At 40.6% G+C, this 18,817-nt stretch overlaps 1 protein-coding gene across 25 annotated transcripts in view; it reads left to right on the forward strand.

Moving 5' to 3' along the window:
* The first annotated feature begins 3,904 nt into the window (after nt 1-3,904).
* Nucleotides 3,905-18,817, forward strand: part of BIN1 (bridging integrator 1) — a 114,713-nt gene continuing 99,800 nt past the window's right edge. For 13 of the 25 annotated variants that reach the window (XM_087881712.1, XM_087881713.1, XM_060687887.2 and 10 more), the window contains exon 1: nt 3,924-4,239. In XM_087881712.1, the coding sequence (XP_087737838.1) occupies nt 4,159-4,239 (81 nt within the window). In that variant the 5' untranslated portion in view covers nt 3,924-4,158. Of the gene's footprint in view, nt 4,240-18,817 lie in introns of all 25 variants that reach the window. The other 12 variants (XM_087881715.1, XM_087881721.1, XM_034422116.3 and 9 more) reach the window with 1 other exon arrangement.

Below are 18,817 nucleotides of genomic sequence, written 5' to 3' on the forward strand. Positions count from 1 at the left end.
TACAAAAGACACTAAAAAGAGTCAGGACACAATGTTTCTGTGTGATATCATTGTGGCCTCTGACAGACCAACCTATGCCAGGCAGGTAACTCATTAGTAACAGGAATTTCTTAACAATGAGAGTAAAGAAATAGGCCTTTCATTATGAAGCTTGGTGAATTAATATTTCTCTGTGCTGATGGATCAGCCAGAAATTTTAGTTCTTCACATGCTGTAGTTGCTACTTTTTCACAAAAACAGCTACAGAATGAAAGATACATAAAATGATGGCATGTCCAAATTTACAAACACTAGTATGAAATACAAATTATACAGTATTGTCATAAGAAAATAAGATTAAAAATCAGCTCTAATTATATATCATTATATTTCATTCATTGTCCATATATCACAAAATATCCCAACTGAGTGTAAGCTTTAAAATACTCCATAGTCTCCTGGCCTCCAAAGAATAGATTGGTACAAATGTGCATCATTTCGCAGGGCTGCCTGTTTCCAACTCTTGGAGATGTATTCCTGCATAATTACATTTGAAAAAAAGTCTTAAATTATTGCTTAAGTTTGCAATCCTGTATCAACTTTCCTGTCAGCAAGTATTCAGTAATACTCTTTTTATCAGTTGTGTTTGGGAGCATAGAAATATTAGAGAAAGGATATGGATTTTGAGTTTTTGTTGCAGCAAGCTTTGATTTTGTTCTTATTAGACTTGGTGGAAAATTCCAGCCTTTTGGCCTTCAGCCTAAATTGGTTATAGCAAAAATGGATGGGGTAACTGGAAATCTGACTCTTCCCCCTTTAAAATATAAATATAGTATATAATATAAACTTAAACTATCAAGTTATTCCTATAAATATTTGGCCTCTGTTTTATTACATGTCATAGTGTGCAGACAGGATTAACCAACGTTGTTATGGAGACCAGTGTTTTAACTAATACAGTTTCTAGGTGACAGTCGTTGTCTTTTTTTTTTTTTTTTTAATTTGATTTATATGCCGCCCTTCTCCGGAGACTCAGGGCGGCTTACAATGCGTTAAGCAATAGCCTTCATACTTTTGTATATTTATACGAAGTCAGCTTATTGCCCCCACAAACTGGGTCCTCAATTTACCTACCTTAGAAAGGATGGAAGGCTGAGTCAACCTTGAGCCTTGGAGAGATTCGAACTTACAGTAATTGCAGACAACTGGTGTTAATCACAATGCTATCAGTCTGCTGAGCCACCAGGCCCTTTTTTAACTTTTCAAGTACCTTGTCTTTGCTGTTCGGGTTTGTGTGCTGTTGTATGTTGCATGTGGGTGTTGTTTGTATTGACCTGACTAGTTTAGTAATCTTTCATTTTTACTCACTACATTATTTTAAAAAAGCAAAGGTATAAATTGAAGAAAGCTAAGCAGGGTTGCTTATGATTAGGGCGTGGATCAAGAGGCAAATATTAGAGCTATAGACTACAATGGGAAGTCAAAAATATATTCCAGAAGGCAATGGCAAATCATTTCCGTACTATATTAAGAAAATTGTGCAGATGTGTCCATGAAATCACCATAAGTGGAACATGTTTTGAAGAGTATCTATGGAGATTCTTAATCATCCATGTCATGGTTGTCCCAAATGTGCTTTTCCCAAAGGCAACTGAAATTTCTTGGGTTTTTTTCCTCCTTGAAAGTTCTGAAGAAGCTTTTTGGATGAGAAGCAAAATGTTTTCAAGGAAAAAAAATAAATAACCAAGGAATTCCAGTTGTTTTGAAGAAGACTATTTTTAAATCAGATGTCCTCCAGCTTTTGAGATCTAGAAACTATTAGGCATAGTTTCAGATCATGTGAGAACTAGTGCATAGTGTTGAATGACATTCTCTATGCTGTCAGATATTGTAAAGGTAGTCTTCGACTTAAAACAGTTCATTTAGTGTCTGTTTGAAGTTACAACGGCACTAAAAATAGTGACTTACGATGATTTTTTCACACTTACGACTGTTGCAGCATCCCCATGGTCATGTGATTTAGATTTGGATGCTTGACAACTGATTCACATTTATGACGGTTGAAGTGTCCTGGGGTCATGTGATCACCTTTTGCGACCTTCTGACAAGCAAAGTCTATTAGTATCCGTGTTACTAATTTAACAGCTGCAGTGATTCACTTAACAAATGTGGCAAGATCATAAAATGAGGCAAAACTCGCTTAACAAATTTCTCACTTAGCAACATAAATTTTGGGCTCAATTGTGGTCGTAAATTGAAATACCTATATTTCAGTAGCTGATGCTGAGAACTTGTCAATTAAAAGCTTTAAAGATGTCCCTGTGTTTGCTGCCATTATCCTTTGACTTCTTCTGTTATTCCCATTTAAAACATTCTTGTGACAGAGTTGTATTTTGTTGCTTAGGTAGCATACATTTTGACTACGTTATCATAACTCTAAGTGGTTGCTAGAAGTTAATATTATTAATTATAACAGATCTGCTATTACAAATCAAGTCCTGTTGTGGTCCGTTGGCAGACTCAGACAATGAGGAGGTCAGGGAGGAACTTGGGCCAGTTCTGGAATCTGGGGAAGGCACTGATGGATGCTCTGCATTGGACTCAGAGATAGAGCCAGGGCCGCCTGACATTTCCCAGCCACCGGAGAGGCAGTTGCCTTTGGAGGCTGATATGAATGAGGAGGAAGAACAGCTGGGGCCTGTTCCAGATGCACATATGTGCAGAGCAGTTAGAAGAGGTGAGCAACAGAGGACAAGGAGTCAACTCGGGAAGCAAAGCACACGTGGATGCTGAATGGCCCCTCCCTGGCTGGGGAATAAATAGAAGGAAAGATGAGTGGTTGTCATAGGAGACAACAGTTGGTATTCCTGAAGATTTTGCTCATTGGGTTTAGTGCCACAAAGACTGCTTGCCAGAACTTAATTTGCAGCTTTTTGACTGGGAGCCTTGCAATTATCGAAAGGAACTGATAAGGTCTGTTACTGCAGTTAACTCCTTGAAGGACTATTGCCTAGACTTTTCAGTGCATTCAGTGTGTGAATGCAATTAATTCACAAGAGGTAAATAGAGAAAGGGGTTTTTTATGACAAGGAGTCTGTTTCTTGCTTCTGCTAAGGCTGGGTCAGAGCAAGTCCAAGAAGAAGAGGACTAATACTAATAGGCACTCTGGGTGCAATCCCAAAACATCTGGATGTCTAAACATCTGGCTAACTGCAACCAACCATAATAATGAATTTTTGGTTTTCAGTAGGGGGCACTGCCTTATTCAGACTTTGTGTGCAGTCTGGGGTGGGGGGGTTCCCTTGGACACACAGGCTGCTATTTGAAAAGCATGTGGCAGCTGTGGCCGGGGGGGGGGGGAGGTCTATGACAATTTGCCACGGCCAACTCACCATGACCAATTTTCCACAGCCAACTTGCCATGGTCAACTTGCTGTAGAACAACTCACCAAGGCCATCTCGCTGAGGGCCAACTCGCTGCGGGACAATATCAAAGAAATGATAGAATAGAATAATTAAAGACTGCAAAAGGAGGAACAGAATAAAATGTGAATAGCAAAATAGAATTGTTACATTGTCCCGCAGCGAGTTGGCCATGATGAGTTGGCTGCGACTAGTTGGCCATGGAGAGTTGGCCATGGTAAGTTGGCCAATAAGTTGGCTGTGGCAACTTGTCTCAATTAAAACCATTCCTGGGTTGGGAAGGCCTACTCATGGATACTCATGCCTTACTGTTGTCACTTCCCACTGGACTATTGCAAGGCATTCTAAACAAAGAAATAAATAGTTATTCTTGTTAAATTCTTCTTAAAATATACATTTAAAAGCCCTAATCCATATGCCAATAGGTTTGTGTCAGTAGTCAATCAGATTCTTGGGGGAAAAAAAATTAAACGCTGTTGGGTCTTGATTCTTCCTCGGGTTGATTTTTTTTTTTTTTTATCATCCCGTATCAACCATATCCCATTTCCCAGCCCTGCTCAAAGCAGGGTGCTCTGTTCCTTTAAGACGCTGCCGTGCCTGTGTTGTACTGTCTCTTTAAAAGGCTGTATCCTCTTGTCCCTAAGCTTTTGAGAAGGACTATGGCCATTTTTTCGGTCCTCGTCTTTCTTCGCTTCCTCTTAATCTGATTAATTCTAACCACCGTCGTACCGATTTAAAAATTAAAAGGACGGCAAGATGGCTGAGATGGGCAAGGGAGTCACGGCAGGGAAAATAGCCAGCAACATGCAGAAGAAACTCACCAGGGCCCAAGAGAAGGTAAGGAAAGGGCAGGCAGGAGAGGTGGGGAAAAATCCGGAAAAAAATAAAACAAAATAACGGGGAAGGCTCTCGGAGACTAATGTGTAAACCGAGCATTTGCGGGGGGCACTTCCTCACCTCCGAGGAAGCGAACCCCCCCCAAAAGGGGGGTGCTGCTGTTGCAATTGCCGTGATTATGTGGGATACGGGAGAGGGGGCAGAAGGCGGTTGCAACGTAATGCACCAATTCTCCAGCACCTTATGCTTCCTTACGTTGACATTGACAGCTCGGCCACGTTGTCTATCTTGCCTTCGCCTTCCACCTCGTTACCGCCCCGCCGTCGGCTCTTTTTTTTTGGGGGGGGGGTAGTATGTGTGTGTGTGTTGTACTCGCTTTGTGGTCCTGGTGCTCGGAAGAAGGAAAGATCCGCGGGTGGAAAGACACCCCCTCCCCACCGCCCGCACTCGTATTCTCAAAGACCCACCGAGGTTGTGTGGGGGGAGACGGGGGGGGGCACGGATGACTTCGAGACTGGGGATGGTTGGGGAGATTTCGGATTTCTTTCCAAATCAGTCCCGGAGCGATTGCAACTAAAAGCGCCAGATGGGAAGGGCCGGAAGCTGGTAGTCGTTTTTAACACATCTGGAAAGCACCGGGTTGGGGAACCTGAGCTGGATTTTTAGCTCGTTGCGATCGGAGTATTGGTCTCCCCCCCCCACGATTAAATTCTCGGCCGAGGGGCGGAGCAGCGAAGGTTATTATAGGCGCTCGCTTTTCTGCACGCTGCTGTTATGGGTCGAAAGATAATCCCCATCATCCGATTTCTCTCTCTTTTTTTTTTTGTAGCCCTGTTTTATCGCTCCGGGGGCGTCGGCAGCGGGGAGGGGGGGGCGGAGGTTCCAGCCTGCCTCCCCCTTCACCTTCGCTGGCAAAGCAGCGCTCGGAGTGAGGCAAAAAAATTAGGGAGGCAAAAAAAACCCCAACACAAAAAACCCCTCGCGCGCTGCCTGACTGACGCAGGACGGCGGCTATTTCTGGTCGCTCCGGTCGAAGCCAGAGAATGAACGCGGCTTGGGGTGGAGGAGAGCGAGCCCTCTCCGCTGCCTCGTTTTTGGTTTTTTAAACCTTAAAACTAGTTCGGTGGCCAAACCTCGTCGTGTGATTAATGAACGGAGATGTGTGTCTGTGTGGAGGGGGGGGGGGGGGAGAGTGTTTTTTTGTGACTGGCTGGCCTCCGAGAGCTCCGCTTCTTACATATGGGGAGGGGGGGGGCTGACTTGCAAAAGATCACCGATCTTTTCAGGGTTAAAAGAAGAAAAAAAAAACACACACACGGATCGGCCGCGGCTCAAATTACGTCAGATGAAACGCGGGCGAGATTTCCCCTTTCCCATCTTCCTTTGGCAGAAGCGAGCTTGTCAGTCTCTTCAAACGCCTCCCCACCCCTACCTCTGCTTTTCCTTCCCTCTCCTTTAAGGTACAAGAGGCTTCGGCTGCAAATTCTCCCTCCGGAATTTCTCCTGGAAGTGACTCTTTTGGAGCGGCTTCTGCCTTTGGGACCGACTGCCGCCCCCCCCACCCCCCCGGGGGCTCCCTCTGCAGCCTAAACTAAACCGAGTCGGGGTTTCTCACCACCCCCTTCCTGGCTTGGGGGAAAGGCTCCGTTCCCCTTAGTTAAGAAGTCCCAAAGGTGTTTTTTTTTTTTCCAGGAGGCACTTTCTTGTTGTTTTTTTTTCCTTTGAAGACCTTTCGCTTCCCATCCGGGAAGCTTCTTCACTTCTGACAGGACTGAGAGGAATGGAAGGATTTAATATGCCTTGCAGACAGCTGGTCATGAGAAGCGAAACGTCTTCAAAAGGGGAGGGGGGGGAACCCAAGAAAGTCCAGTTGCCTCCTGAAAAAAAAGCACCTTTGGGACAACCATGACCTGGATGGCTGAGAATCTCCACAGACTTAGGTGTGAAGGCTTTGGCGGTCTGAAGGGGAGAGCAAAGCGTTCGCGCTTTGGCTTTGCCCGTAAAGCCGGCTCTTCTCTTCCCTTCCCTCCGCCCTTTTTTTTTTTACTTTCCCCTTTTGACTTGAGGTGCGAGGTCAGACCGCGAGAACGGGCTTATTGGGATAAAGCGGTTTAGAGCTTACATTGGCCCAAGCGGCCGGGGGGGGGGCGAGGGAAGGTGGCCGTGGGAGCCACACCGGACTCGCTCATCTTCTGGCCGTCAAGAGGCTGTTCGCCCAGGTGTGTGTGTGTGTGTGGGGGGGAGACGGCAGAAGTGCTATATAGACTGCCGGCTGCTTGCAATATGACAGATCGAATCTCACCTGGTTGACTCAGCCTTCCATCCTTCCGAGGTGGGTAAAAATGAGGACCCAGATTGTTGGGGGCAATATGCTGACTCTGTAAACCGCTTAGAGAGGGCTGTAAACCACTGTCAAACAGTATATAAGTCTAAGTGCTATTGCTATACCGTTGGGAAGAGGCTGAGAAACCGTGAGCTGCCGCCGCCCTCTGTTTTGATCTGGATTGCTTGTTATCTTTGGTTTGAGTGGCAAGCTGCTTTTCCTTTTCTGCTCCTTCAGAGCTGGCCTGAGGCAGATTTGGAAACTTCACCTGCCAAAACCCCTACCCCAAATCTCCCAGCAGCAGCAACAAGCTCTTAAAACTGCCTTTCTTACACACCCTAGATTGTGTGTCCTCCCCCCACCCCCGAAAATCATTTATACCTTACCTTTCAATAAGGACAGAGTACAGGTAGTCCTCGACTTACAACAGTTTGTTTAGTTACTGTTCAAAGTTACAGCGGCACTGAAAAAAGTGACTTATAGCCAGTTTTCACACTTACGACTGTTGCCGCATCCCCATGGTCACGTGATCAAAATTCAGTATTTATTTATTTATTTATTTATTTGTTCAATTTATATGTCGCCCTTACTCAGGGTTGCTTACAATGCGTTAAGCAATAGCCTTCATACTTTTGTATATACCTGCTTAGTAGGGCTTTCGCCCCCCCCCCAGCAGTGTTCTTTTTTATACAAAGTCAGTTTATTGCCTCCACAAACCGGGTCCTCATTTTACCTACCTCAAAAGGATGGAAGGCTGAGTCAACCTTCAGCCAGGTGAGATTTGAACTTGCAGTAATTGCAGGCAGCTGGTGCTATTTAACAGCACTTTAGTCTGCTGCACCACCAAGGCTCTTTTATGACCGTTGTGTTGTCCTGGGTTCAGTTTTTGATCTGACAAAGTCAATGGGAAAGCCAGATTCACTTAACAACTGGGTTACTAATTTAACAACTGCAGTGACTCACTTAACAACTGTGGCAAGAAAGATTGTAAAATGGAGCAAAACTCACTTAACTGTTTCGCTTAGCAACAGAAATTTGGGGCTCAGTTGTGGTCGTAAGTTGAGATCTACCTGTATTTCATCACTGGAAACCTCTCAGACCATTAGGATTAATAAATGGGAGCATTGAATTTAATTCACTACCCTGTGTCTCTTCTCTGTATGGTACCAGCTGCTGCTGTATAAGCCTAGGTTTGTGAGATCCAGGTTCAAATGTACCACTATCTGCATGGTTCATTGGATGATTTGGGGCGATTTCACTTTTGGACCTCCCCAACTGCTGTGGTGAAGTGATAAACACTAAGAACTAATCCTGGAGTTGTCTTACCCTGTTTTTGTTCCCAGACACTTGACTGTCCTGGCAAAGCCTAACGGACACCATGCAGCTGTCCCTGGAGGGTGATAGTAAAAAGAGGATGTTTTCCTTTTATTTTGGGTGCCCCATCACACTTTCTCCGTCCCTCAGGCACTAGTCCTCTGTTCAGTGTGTGACCTTGCAAACCTTCTTGAGGCCTGCTGAGGATGGCCGGTATTTCCTTCCTGGAGTTTTTCTTGTATGGAAAACCTTGGTTTGGGAAGGAGATAATGGAGAATTTCTTAATTTTACTGTGCAATTGTCCAGATGGCCAGGAACTGTTTCCACTCTGGAGAAAGACCTTTGCCAAATTCCTATTCATGATTTCATGCCTCACTTCCACCCTATGACAGCAATGGGAGCAGGACTTTAAACATGAAGACAAAATGTATGTTTGTAGGTGTCTGAGGAGTAGGGGAGTCATGGCACATGCATCATGACTTCATTGTGCAAATGACACAAATTACATATTGCAATGATATGGTGACATGCATGATATTATCATGGTTTGCATTGGACGCTTCTTTGTATATTTGGACGTTTGTGAAGGGGGTGATCTGTAACTGAATAGACTTCAAACAGCTGTCCTTGCAGACAGCTGGCAGTTTCAGGCTCTCCTGTTTGTCTTGCAAAGGAGTTTTGTGATTCCATCCTCAGTGAAGAGTCTGTAGTATAGTGGACTAAACACTGTTATTAACATCTGCTTGCAATTACTGCAAGTTCAAATCTCACCAGGCTCAAGGTTGACTCAGCCTTCCATCCTTTCAAAGGTAGGTGAAATGAGGACCCAGATTGTGGGGGCAATAAGCTGACTTTGTATAAATATACAAAAGTATGAAGGCTATTGCTTAACGCATTGTAAGCCGCCCTGAGTCTCCGGAGAAGGGCGGCATATAAATTAAAGCAAAAAAAAAAAAAAAAGCAGATGGGCTAGTCCAGTGAATGGGAAACTAAATATTAGAGGAAAGGTTATATTAACTTCTTCTTCTTGTCTAAGATGATTAAGCTGAACCATGTTTCTAAATGAGACAGATTTATTTACAGGGGAAGCCTTTGCCTGTTGATGAGTTGCACTATACTGTCCAAAGTTATCTTACCCTTACAAAGTATGGCAACAACTCTATGACAGGTTTCAGGTGGTAGATAAATCACATAAACAAACTATACTGCTCCACTGCTGTTTTGCAGTAAATATTCCTTAATTTGTCTCTTCTCAGTTTAATTAATGGGTTAAAATATTACTGTCATTTAAGCTTGAATCCAGTATAAGTCTCTTTGAAATGTTGCACCAAATGTTGCCCCAACTCTGGGTGGGCTGCCTCTTCTCATATCCACATAACTCTTCTCTTGCCTGTTTCCTGCAGTCCCCCACAAATATATAGTCATAAACCCTCCATATATTGCTGAAGTATACTTCCCTACATCCTTTACCTTTGGAAATGAGGGTGGGTGGGACTGCTGGGAATTGTAGTTTAACAACAGCCAGAGGGTCATAGGTTGTCTGGTCTTGGTATAAACTATTTCCAGCAATAGAGGGGCATTGGAAATTACAGTTAAGAAAGTTTATGGCATCTCTTATGGCGCAGTTGTGATCTGGATGGCATGGAATAGATTGAGGTTGAATCCTGGCAAGACAGATTGTTTGTACATCAAAGTTTTCTGTCAGTTCTGGTGTTGTCTCTTGATGGGGGGGGGAGTGATACTGCTCCTGAAAGGACAGGTTCATGATTTAGTGAGGTAGAGGTGCCCAATTCTGTTTGATGTGCCAATTGCAACCCTACCTGAATATTTTGCAACAGTGATGCATTCTGCCTGCAACAGTGATGAATTCTGCCATCATTGCTCACTTGAACTATTGCAATGCGCTCTGCATGGGGCTGCCTTTGAAGATCACTCATAAGCTTCATTTAGTCAGGAATGAGCCATATTGGTTGCAATGATCACATTACTTTGGTACTTTGGATTCCTCAGTATCTTCCTCTGGCTTCCGGATGAAATCTAAAGTGTTGGTTATTATCTGCAAGGCCCTAGGTGGGCTGGGATGGAGATACTTGTAGGACTGCCATTGGCAGCCAGAACTGGCCAACTTGATTTGTATGTTCTTCGAGATGATTTCCTACTTTGAATGTAGTAGTGGAGCAGAAATGGATAGGTGTTGTTTTTCCGTGATGGTGCCTATTTTATGGAAATCAGGCTTGCTCCCACATTGTTAACTTTCTGAAATTTAATTGAAATTGAAGTGTTTTGGATGCTTTAAGGAGGTTAAAATAATGTCCTTGATCAATTGATTATTGGTAGTTGGGTTATTATTGTGGTTTGAATTGTTTTTATTTTGTCCCATGAATGTTTTAAAATGTAATCAGAACAGTTATTTATGCTTTGCTTGTTGTAAACAAAGAGACTGGTTGACTACTTGCAGTGGATATTAATTTAATAACCAACCAAATAAATAAATATTTCAGAAGAAGACAATAGCAAGCAATTTCCATTCTGTTGTGAAGACATGTGTTCATGTAGTTACTGGGAGTTGTGCTTGACTCAAGAGTATCTTAAAAAGTAAATCTTTAGTTAAAATGTAATCTTATGTCCTCCAGATGTTTTGAACTACATTTACACAGTTTCTGGTCATTGGTCATGCTGGCAGGAGCTGATGAAAGTTGATCCAAAACATCTGTTTAAAACTCTTTACAGATTTATTGAGTCTTATTCTGGGAGTCACCCTTCATGAAATACATTGCAAAATAAGGAAATGATTTTATTATACAAAGATATTGCTGGCTTGCTTTTCAGAAGCCGAAATGCTCACGGATTAATCTGCACCCTGTTTTCTTTGATAAACCTCATGGTCATTTTGACAGAGATCCCTTTGCTTTCTCATTAAGATATTAATTAGGTTTATAGAATATTTAGTGTGAAGACTGGTTTAGTACTAGCTAGTTTCTTCTACATCATAACCTATTGTCTTTTGGTTTTGGTAAACTTTCCACAAAAATAAAGCTAAGGATGTGTTTGTGTATTTTCTCCTTTTCAGCTTTCCATGAATTCAAATACAGGGTTTCAAATTCAGAGTTGTCTACTTAACTAAGGAGTAATTGAGCTTTTACTTTTCTATGTCTCCTTACAGATTAAGATATGGACTTCGGATAGAATAGAATAGAATAACAGAGTTGGAAGGGACCTTGAAGGTCTTCTAGTCCAACCCCCTGCTCAGGCAGGCAAATGGTTCTCTTCTTAAAAACTTCCCATGTTGGAGCATTCCCAACTTCTGGAGGCAAGTTGTTCTACTGATTAATTGTTCTGTCAGGAAATTTCTACTTAGTTATAGGTTGCTTCTCTCCTTGACTAGCTTCCATCCATTGCTTCTTGTCCTTATAAGGTGCTTTAGAGAATAGGTTGAGCTCCTCTTTGTGGCAACCCCTGAGATATCAGAACACTGCTATCATGTCACCCCTAGTCCTTTTTTTCATTAAACTAGACATACCCAGTTCCAGCAACCATTCTTTATGTGCTGGGATATATGTTGGGATCAGGGATGGGTTCTACTTACCTTTACTACCGGTTTGCAACGGGATCGCAACGATGCATACCCTGCCTTTGCAAACTTGCATGTTGATGTCTGATGCTTGTTTTATCACTTGTCCCTGACATGGATGCCAGCTGGTCTTGCAGAGTTCTAGTGCATGTTGTACAGCAGAGAAAGGCAGAATATAACACAAGTGTTTTCTGAATATTCCTTGGCGATTAGCAATGCATAGGAGCAGTATATGACGTTTTGTGTGCTGTTACATCACCTGAGAATGGACTTTGAAAATACAGTGTATATCCCAACAAGTTCAATTCTAGAGAAAATTGAGAGAGGATGAGGAATTTTTGACTATTATCCTTAGAAAGGAACTCCAATTTCCATTTGTGCACAGTTTGAAAACCACAGCTATAAGACAGGGGTGGGTTCTACTTACCTTTACTACCGGTTTGCAATGGGGCCGCACGCATGCACTTTCTTCACTCGCACGCACGCATGCTTTTCTGCGCATGCGCAGAAGCTTCCTGATGATGTCAGGGTTGGTGGGCGGAGCCTCCCACCTGTTTTACTATCGGTTCTATAGAACTGGTCGGAACCGGGGGCAACCCACCACTGCTATAGGAGCGTTTGGGCTTTACATAACATTGTAAACTTTTCCACTTAACTATGGACTTAATTCTGAAAGATGATTGTATTAAACAGAAATTTGAAATAAATTATAACATGGACTAGAAATGAGAAAATGAAATCATCTAGTGTAGTTCATAGTAACTACGTCAAAATTAATGACAGGTGGTTGAATTTTTTTTAGTTATCTGTGTAACAGATGTAGGAGGTTTCTGCTATATTTATCCAGAAGGCAAATGTTCATTTCTGTAATTCCCAGATGGTCAGTCTGAAGTCTTGTGGGAACTCAAGGCTGTTTGGAATGGCTGCCTGTAATTTGGAGGCAATGAGATATTGGAATGGTGGGAGATGAAATATAAAAAATGATATTTGATATAATAACTTCAATCTCCTGCTCTTGATTTCATGCTTTGGCTCCAGAGAATAAATGAAATAGCTCATAAGAGTTGAAGGATTTCCTGGAACAGTGTATGATGGGAGAGAATAGATAGGTTTGTAATAAGAAAAAGGAACCCATGCTTTCCTCAGTTGAGATGTTTGCTAACTCCCAGTTCCTCCTTTCTGGGCATAAAGGTCAATCCTGAATTCAGTACTGTTTTTGGTCATTTGTGATCCTCTTGAAAAAGCTAGACATGTGGTATATAGTGGTTGGATGCAGAGTAATAGTTCCATAAAAATGCCTATTATAAATTCTTACAATTCTATCGTACATCAAATCAGACTATTGGCCTTTCTGCTCATATTATCTACACCAGCTTTTCACACCCTTTAGTTATGCCAGACTTTTGAGAATGCTCCACTAGCATGCCATTTGACTACTAGAATTCCCTGCCAGAGAACTGCAGTTTAATACACATAGAAGGCAGTGGTGGGATTCAAATAATTTAATAACCGGTTCTCTGCCCTAATGACCGGGTGTGGCTATGGTGGGCGTGGCTAGGGGGTGTGACAGGCAGTACTCGGCCTCCTGCACCCCCCTGGGAGCAAAAATGGGCCATGGGTGTGTGTGTCTTCCCCCCACATCCTGTTTTGGGCCTAGTAGGTCTCCCTGCACTTACTTGGGAGCCAAAACAGGGCGTGTGGGGACTCCTGGAAGGGGCGGGGCAGGGCCAGCCGGCAATTTAACAACTGGTTTGCCCAAACCAGCTGAATCCTACCACTAATGGAATGCATCAAACTGGGAAGATATATTTGATGTACAAGAGGAATCAGATGCAGCAAAGCTAATTTGGAAATATGGCTTTTATATCTGAGCTATCTTTTTTTTTTTTCTGTCAGTCGTATGATATGTTAAAAAATGGCTCTTAACAATATATCACTTTTAAGTTGGTTTTGTACCACCCAAGGAAATTCTTGACTGGCTTTGAATAGTTTCAATTCTATTTCATTATGTTATATTATAGTAAATTTTGTGTCTGCTCAAAATAACTATTGGTGTCCTGGATTAATGTTACCACAAATTAACAGTTTGAGACAGAAGTTTTTTTTCCCCTGCCACATAATAGATAGCTTTAGTCCTTATATTGACATTTCTCTTAGTGTTTCTTTTCTTGTGTTTATTGAAGTTACTGCAACTTTGTTTAGAATTAATGGCCTTTGTGCAATAATCTTCCAAGATTTGGGTTGGGTATGTAAATTCAAATGTATATACACATGCTTTTATTTTTTACTTAATTGCATCAATAGTAAATCAATATTTACTATCGGATTTTAACATTTTAATTCTATTTATTGTTGGGTTGTTTTATTCTGTGAGCCGCCCAAGTCCCTCGGGAGAAGGGCGGCATATAAATATGACAATAAATAAATAAATAAATATATTTGGTATGGAGTAGTGTTTTTCTAAAATAATGAAATTTGCAAGTTGAGCTGTTTTCTTCAGATCCATTCGTATAAAGAAAATAATAGGTTAAGAATGATCATGTTTCCATCTCTGAATGCTTATTTATGCTGGAATGTGTGGGTTGCACTAATAACCCACATTTTGGAAGACACACTGTTCCCTTTGAATGCATGATGTAACATTTTTTGGATACTATAAGACAATAACTACAAAATCACTATCTTTGGAAGAGCTGTCTAATAATTATTTCGTTATTCTTATATTTTCACATTATCTTTAAAAGTTGCTAGGAATAAGCAATGAATAAAACCTGTTCCATTTAAAGAAAGCATTAAGAGCTTTTTTTTTAAAAAAAAAAATCAATGATTTTTGTTCCAAATAGTCTTATCTTCTCATTACTTCTCATGATAGTTCTCTTGCACAATTGCCACAACTTCCGTTACACTTTCTCCAGATACTTGCCCTTTTTTTTAAAAAAATTTTTTTTGGTGCTATATCAGTGTTTCTCAAGCATGGCAACTTGAAAATGTGTGGATGTCAACTCTCAGAATTTCCCAGCCAGCAAACTGGCTCAGAAATTCTGGGAGTTGAAGTCCACGCAGCTGCCAAGCTTGAGATACACTGTACTACATGATTAAGTAGATTTAATTATGCATCTCTGAAAGATTCTGTTCTCTTCAGAGAACTTTAACCATGATAGGATGGGAAGGAGATGGGAATTATCTAGGCCTTTTCAGCCTGGTTTTTAATGTTATCCATTGTGTCATTCTGTGGAATTCTAGAAAGGTTAGTGATTGGCAGGGCCAAACCTGCCTTCAGGCAGAAGTCTATCTCGGGCATTAAGCATTGTCAGTCTCTCCTTTGAAAGAGGTCTGTGTGCCACATGGTCCAGCCTACATTCCCTAGATTAGCCTGATGGCATCCTGTTTGGTTAACACACCATGCCTTTCTCAGTGTGGAAGTTTTGTATAAAATCCAATTGATTACAGGGAGGCCTTCTGCATCTCATTGGGTGAATCATTAGCCTTATTTTTAAAGGAAAAACTGGAGCTTCTGTTAGTACAATAATTTATAAAACAAGAAAATGGCCCTTCTGTCTCTCTTAAGAGAAAAATTGAGCAAGAATGCATACCCACCACTGTTTTGATTGTGGCAGAATTAGTGCTACTGCACTGATTTGTATTGCTCTTTGTAAGTCATCAACTCTAACCACTAAATGTATGGAATTAAGAATTTTTACAATTTATGGAACTTGGGTTGAAAATGGTAGTAGAAGAAAAAATGAATGCTGCTTTACAGCTCAGGCCTCTGTAAAATTCAGGAAAGTGTATGGTCATAGCAGAAGCCATTTATCATGCATAGAATATTGCTTTATATAAGAGGAAAATAAAAAATAAATTGGCAGTGGCATGTAGGAATTTTGGATATTCTAAAATAGTCTGTGATATCAATAGAGCAAAGGGAAATGATAGCTCAAGTGGGCTTATTGTGCATAAACAAGAGAAGAGGAATTATTCATCTTATCTCAAATTTTCAAAAATATTCTTCATTAATGGAGCATATGTTTTCTATTTGTTTGCTATATTATACGTAGAATATAATATTTCACTTAATAGTAAAAATGGAGTTGGAAGAATTTACAGAAGAGAATAGCAAGAAAGAAATGTATTTAGTTTAGTTTTGGCAACAGAAACATGTCCTTAATTGGGAAAATGACCCACTCTAAATATACTGTCTTTGAGATATTTCCATAACTGAACACTTAAGAAAGAAGACAACTTCCAAATTCTGAAATATTTATAATCTATGGATTTAATGCTGTAGATTTCTTTCTAGCTGCGATTTGCTACTCTATAATTGCATACTCCCTTTGAAAACCAAGGAACATAAATATTTTAGAAATTGATTTCAAGTTTAATGTGATTTCAGAAAATGTGTTCTGAAGAACATGTAGGTTAGATCTAGGTGGATGCAAATCATTTGCAATCATTATTTTCAAGGACATTTGATTGTACGTAGATTAAAATAGAAATAAATGACTATTTCCTCTCAATTTCCCTAGTTCTACTGCAAAATAGATGGAAACTTTGGGTAATTAGAGATGTGTAAAGAGTCAGTTTTCACATAGTCAGGGAGAAACAAAATAAGAGCAAACCTATAGATGAAAAACTACGAGAAAACTTGAAACTGGCCCTCCTGCACAAAAGTGGGGAGCAGGCTGTCTGTTAAATACAGTGATGAAGAGAAAGAGGTGCAAAAGTATATTTATCATATTTAGATGGCTGCCCATCTCATGAGATTTGGCACCAGGTGGAGTTCAAATAGAATATTATTGATTTGATTTGATTTCGGTATTGCCTAATTCAGACTGACCCTAGACTTGCTCTTGAAATACAGTGGTCACAGGAATTCCCATATTTATTTATTTTGTTTGTACCTGGCACAATAGAAGACTCTCAGAAATTGATAGTATATTAAAAATGATATTTTTTTAAAAAATGATTAAATTATCAAGTGAAAAGGCAAGTTAAGCCCATCCAAGTGGTTTCTAGGAACGTGATCCTGCAAAGACTATGCAAAATAACCCACTTTTTATCAGCTGATTAGCAGTCATAATATGGGAGCCAGCCAATTAAATCTCTGAAGGAATATTCCATGGTGCTGGCACACTCACTTTCTTTCAGGTTGTTGAATTCTAGTTCCATTCTACCTTTGGAGTGACGCTTGATAGGATGGTATGCAAAATAAGCATTTTGAATTCTGTCCAGTTCTGTTACTCAGAACAGTTTTCTGGGATCAGAATTATTTAATTTTAATTATAAGTATTTTGTATTTGAATCTAGTTAATGAATCATTTATGAACTCTAATAAAAAAGTAGCTCCCACAAGTCTGAAGATTGATTACTTTCATGTAGATGAGGGAGATCTGGCATTCTGCATACTGGTCATTCCCTTACATCTTATTTTGATAATCCTTTTGAGACTTTTAACCTTTAGTTGCTTGAGGATATTGCAGTCTTTAAACTGAAGTTATGTATCATGTTATTCCTTATGCCTTGAACTTTGTCTCTAAATTAAATTCTCATCAGTGCAGAATTAAGCTTCAGAGTCATTGTATTGAAGCATCAGATGAAATTTCTTAGATGTCTTCTTTATTGTGTCCAGAAAACATGAGTAAATTGTAGGAGATGAGCAGGCTGAACCTAACGGAAGGGTCAAGTGTTTCATCAGTCCCTTTGCACCCACAAGAGATCGAAGTCCAGCCGTTGAAGTCCAGCCAATTTGGCTTGATCACTAGTGGTTCAGATTCTTTTTTAGGAATAGCATGGAATAAACTTGTACTCATCTGAAGAACCCTGATTCTTGATTTCTTGTGCCTGACATAAATTTTTATATGTACGTTTGTATATATATATATATATATATATATATATATATATATATATATATATATATATATATATATATATATATATATATATATATACACACATACAGTATACACACACATACACACAATACATAGACACAAAAATATACAAATATATTGTGTATATACATCAATCACACACACATACATACATTGTACTTGCTTTTTCTGTATATTATATTTTGTGTAATTATTTATCTCCTTTCCTTTTTGTTTCTTATCTTTATATAACTTTGCAGTTATTATTCTGTTCATGTTACAAATATCTAAGCTTTTTTTTTTAAAGAAAATGCTATTTATATACAAGTTGTCTCTGCTTGATATTTTCTAATAGTGGGATTGCTACTGGTTTAGCTTTTGATGAAATTAACATTAGAACTCCATCTGAATCACACTTTAGTGTTAAAAATAGTTTTAAAAAGATACTTCAGGAATAGTCAATGTTTTGTTGCTTGTGTTGGCAAACTGCCATTTTGTTTTTAATTGTTAGATTGAATTTTATTGTTTATTGCTATTTTTAAGATAACTATAGCTATTACAATGGGGTGACATAAGTACACAATTGTTAAATATAAATTTCATTTCGATAGTACATATTCACATTCTTAGAGATAGCAATGCATCTCAAGTATGCTAATTTTATAACTGTAAAAGCCTTACACTTCTGCAGCTTGCAAATATTTAACATGGTAATGATCTGATTGTGATCCCTGTTTATATATTATTTTTGAATTTTATAAGGCCACCCAGGTCTCTAATGACTCTGGGTGGTAACAGTATGTAGAATACAGTTAAAACAACAACAACAAAATCCCCACCCACGCTCCAGAAGTAAAGCAATCATTAAGAGAGAGACATTGTCCCTACTCTAAACCTATTCTTTCAAACATAGCCAGGCATATTTGGGGAGGAACAGTGTTCCAGAGGGCAAACACTGCAACAGGGAAGGCACACTTCAGGTGGCACTGGCATTTAATGGACGGGACCTGGAGCATGCCAAATCTGCCCGTTAATACAGGCCAGGCAGAAGACAGACAGTTCCTTAAATAACCAGCTCCTGTGCCAGCAAGGGCTTTACAATATAGGCAATCAGCACCCTGAATTGCCCTCAGAAGCCTATTGGTAATCTCTCTATAGCAGGGGTGTCAAACTCAATTTCAATGAGGGCCGCATCAGGGTTGTGTTTGACCTCGGGGTGGTGGTGGTGGTGACGCAGTGAGGGCATGGCCAGGGTGGGCATGGCCAGTTTAATGTCATTCATGTCAGGGGCACCTGTGGTGGCCTGAGCGCTCTGCCAGTGAAAATAGGCTCCCGAGCTATTTTTTCAGCTGTGACCGCCTCCTGCAACCCTCTGCCAGTGAAAACAGAGGTTGGGAGGGCCCTCCCAAGCTCCGTTTTTGCTGGCAGAGGCACCTCAGGCCAGTCCTTCACTGTTTCCAGGGTGGCCCCACAGGCCAGATTTAAGCACCCCGCAGGCCG

The sequence above is a fragment of the Pantherophis guttatus genome, chromosome 1, assembly GCF_059756535.1.
Source record: "Pantherophis guttatus breed Tessera chromosome 1, ASM5975653v1, whole genome shotgun sequence".
NCBI lineage: Eukaryota > Metazoa > Chordata > Lepidosauria > Squamata > Colubridae > Pantherophis > Pantherophis guttatus.